Raw genomic sequence first — 2,854 nt, 5'->3', positions numbered from 1 at the left:
ACCAACAAACTGTGCAAATAGGTGTAAGATATCATTAGTTCATTTTGGATAAACTAGAGGCGAAAGTGGCCCATAGTTTGGGTGGCTATTGCACATTTCACCAAAAGCGAAAGACTTCAAATATTTTAAAAAAATTCGGGCCATACGAATTAGAGATTGGAAATTGGTTATTGATGATTGGTAGAGGTTAGTGTTGGTGTACACACACGATCAACACAATACTCGCACCGATTAATTGTTGTCGTTACCGCCAAAATTCGCCCACAGCCAGCAAAACAATTAGTTTGAGGCACTTTTGGTCACTTGAGGGGACAAAAGATGGACGAAAATGGACCCAGCCGCGACCAATCATCAAGATCATCTTCCGCCAATACTCGGGCAGGGAGCGCAGCTGGCCATTTATGTATGCACATATGTATGTAGTTCCGATGGCTATCTGCTGAATGTTTTGTACTTGCGACCGAAGTAGGAGAAGCGAACCGAACGGCAAGCCGTGCTGATAAGCCTTTGGTGTTAGTTAGTGGAGTGGTGGTTATCGATGATGGACAAAGCATAATAAATAAAACATAAAACGCCCTAATAAAACACACTCCGGCCGCTTTGTTACTTTACTCTGGAATACGGATGAATTTTGATTGGAAATACATAGAAGATACATAGAGATCAAATATTCTTGTGCAGAAGATGTGTGTAGGCATCATCTTCGATGTCGCAGTGGTTCAAATTGTCGTTGATTATTTCGATGGCGATGGCACAGGTTAGAAACAGGACATATGTGATGAGGCTCATCCAGCCCACGGGCCTGCCCAGTGTGAACTTGGTCAGCAGGAAACACGCGTACAGGAGGACAATCGTGGCGACCAGCATGGCTGTTGTGATCGTCAGGCCCTCGGAGTGGATCTTGACTGTGTTTTTCTGTATAATAGACTTGAGCAGCCAGGGCAGTCCCAGGCAAATGAAGATGTCGAACGTGTTCGAGCCGATCGCATTGCACATGGCCATTGAGCCGTACCCTAGAGTCGTCAGAGCAGATTGAGGATTGGGTATTGAGGATTTATGACATGAAAGATGGGGAACTATTCACACAAGACTCTTGTGACTCTCTTACCCTTTCTGGTCACGATGTAGGAGGAAACCACCTCGGGCACACTAGTGCCGACGGCCAGGATGGTCAGGCCCATGATCGAGTCGGGTATGCCAATGTTGTAGCCGACAACGGAGAGGAACCAGGCGACCAGATACGATATACCCGAGATCCACAGGACGGCCACAAGCATTGTTAGAAAGAATACGCTCCGCACACTGGGCGTGGTAATGGCCAGTATCAGAATGGCCGGATACTTGATCACCCACCAGGTCACTTCGATGCAGGGGGACCCCTTCTCTGGTTTACTGCACACGTGCTGGCGGAATGTCATCAGTGGGTCCTCCTCCCGCTGCATTGGGTCCTCATCCATCAGCTCCCGCTCGCCTTCCAGTGCTACAAAGTACATATAAATAGGCAAACATTCGAATCATTCATTCGATTCCATCCCCTCACATCGACACAACTTCTGCAGCTTCCGATCGAAGATAAGTGTAGTCAGGTAGACGAAGTAGCAGCTCAGCATGATGATAGCCTCCCACCAGCTCACCTTCGAGTCGATGAGCACAAGGCCAAGTAATGTGATGGAGACCAAGTACCACATGGTATCCCTTGTGATGGGCCACCAGTCCAGCTTAGCCGTCTGCAAGTAAAGATCACGAAGAAGGAAAAGGGGCAAGTCAAAAATGGATAAGGAACAGCTCAGTCAGGGCTTAATGATATGTACCACGCCTGTAAAAATTCCGCAGACGGTGGCAATTCCTAGTACATTGAACACCGAGGATCCTACAATGGTGCCCACACCAATGTCGCCCTCCGTGATGAATGTGCCGACGAATGCAACGAAGAGCTCTGGGGCCGAGGTGGCCGCTGCCAGGAAAGTTGCACCAGCCACATCATAGGTCAAGCGAAGTGCTGGATAGAGAAATGGAAATGCAAATTGTGATGAGTTGTGTGTCCACCACTAGATATAAACTGAGTATTGAACAAGTTTGACAGACAACCTTGTCAGGGCACACTTCGATTTCGAGCATTCACTTGCACGAACTTTCCGAGTGTTTCCGAGAACTTGTTCAGGGGAAAATGGAAAGTTATTGAAATTACTGTAGCACAGCCGCTCCATGGAGGGCACGAGATAGTCGTCACACACAATTGCCAGAAGGATGAACAAATACATGCAGAGTAGAAAACAAATCACCGCCGACGCGATACTCTTCCTTCTCATGAAGTTGGGAAACTCCAGAATGGCGGGGTGAGTGCAATTCAGTTCCACTTCAGCGCGCAGATCACTTCGGTCTGTGGTGGGTGGGGGGTACAGTAAATCAGTAAATTCAAATTGTGATCTTACTGCCGTTTACCAAAGCCGTTCTCCCTGAGCAACCTCTGAAAGTCCGAGTCTCCACCAAAAAACATAATGAGAGCAAAAAAATAAAATTTTAATCAAAATTAAATTAAAAAAAAAACACGACGAAACGAATTTTTACACGAAAACCAAATGAACTTCACGCAAGCCGGATCACTAGTGACTGAAAATAAGTAATCTAGCAGCACCTAGCCCTAGAAAAATGTTCTCAAAGCCTACTCCTTCATCTTATGAATTCAGAACAGTTTTGTGACAGTTTTTTCAGTTTTTGTTTGTTTGTTTTAACCTAATTTATAATCACAGCAAAATTCATATTGCAGTCAAACGCCTCCCTCAGAGACCATGCCTAGTGCCATGATTAGAATTATATTTTTTATACCCGGTACTCAAAGAGTAAATAGGGTATA

At 45.9% G+C, this 2,854-nt stretch overlaps 1 protein-coding gene across 1 annotated transcript; it reads right to left on the bottom strand.

Annotated features, from left to right (window-relative positions):
- Positions 1–580: 580 nt before the first annotated feature.
- On the bottom strand, positions 581–2,586 carry LOC117591695 (sodium/potassium/calcium exchanger 4-like). Its single transcript, XM_034285018.1, has 6 exons — positions 2,443–2,586; positions 2,189–2,380; positions 1,812–1,999; positions 1,541–1,727; positions 1,109–1,480; positions 581–1,013 (listed from the first exon to the last, which is right to left on the bottom strand). Exons 1-6 carry the CDS (start codon positions 2,495–2,497, stop codon positions 664–666), a joined length of 1,344 nt encoding a protein of 447 aa, XP_034140909.1. The 5' UTR covers positions 2,498–2,586; the 3' UTR covers positions 581–663.
- Positions 2,587–2,854: the final 268 nt, after the last annotated feature.

This window comes from Drosophila guanche, unplaced genomic scaffold, assembly GCF_900245975.1.
Source record: "Drosophila guanche unplaced genomic scaffold, DGUA_6, whole genome shotgun sequence".
Taxonomy (NCBI): Eukaryota; Metazoa; Arthropoda; class Insecta; order Diptera; family Drosophilidae; genus Drosophila; species Drosophila guanche.
Note: the sequence above shows the minus strand (reverse complement) of the source record. Positions and strands in the feature narration are given on the sequence as shown.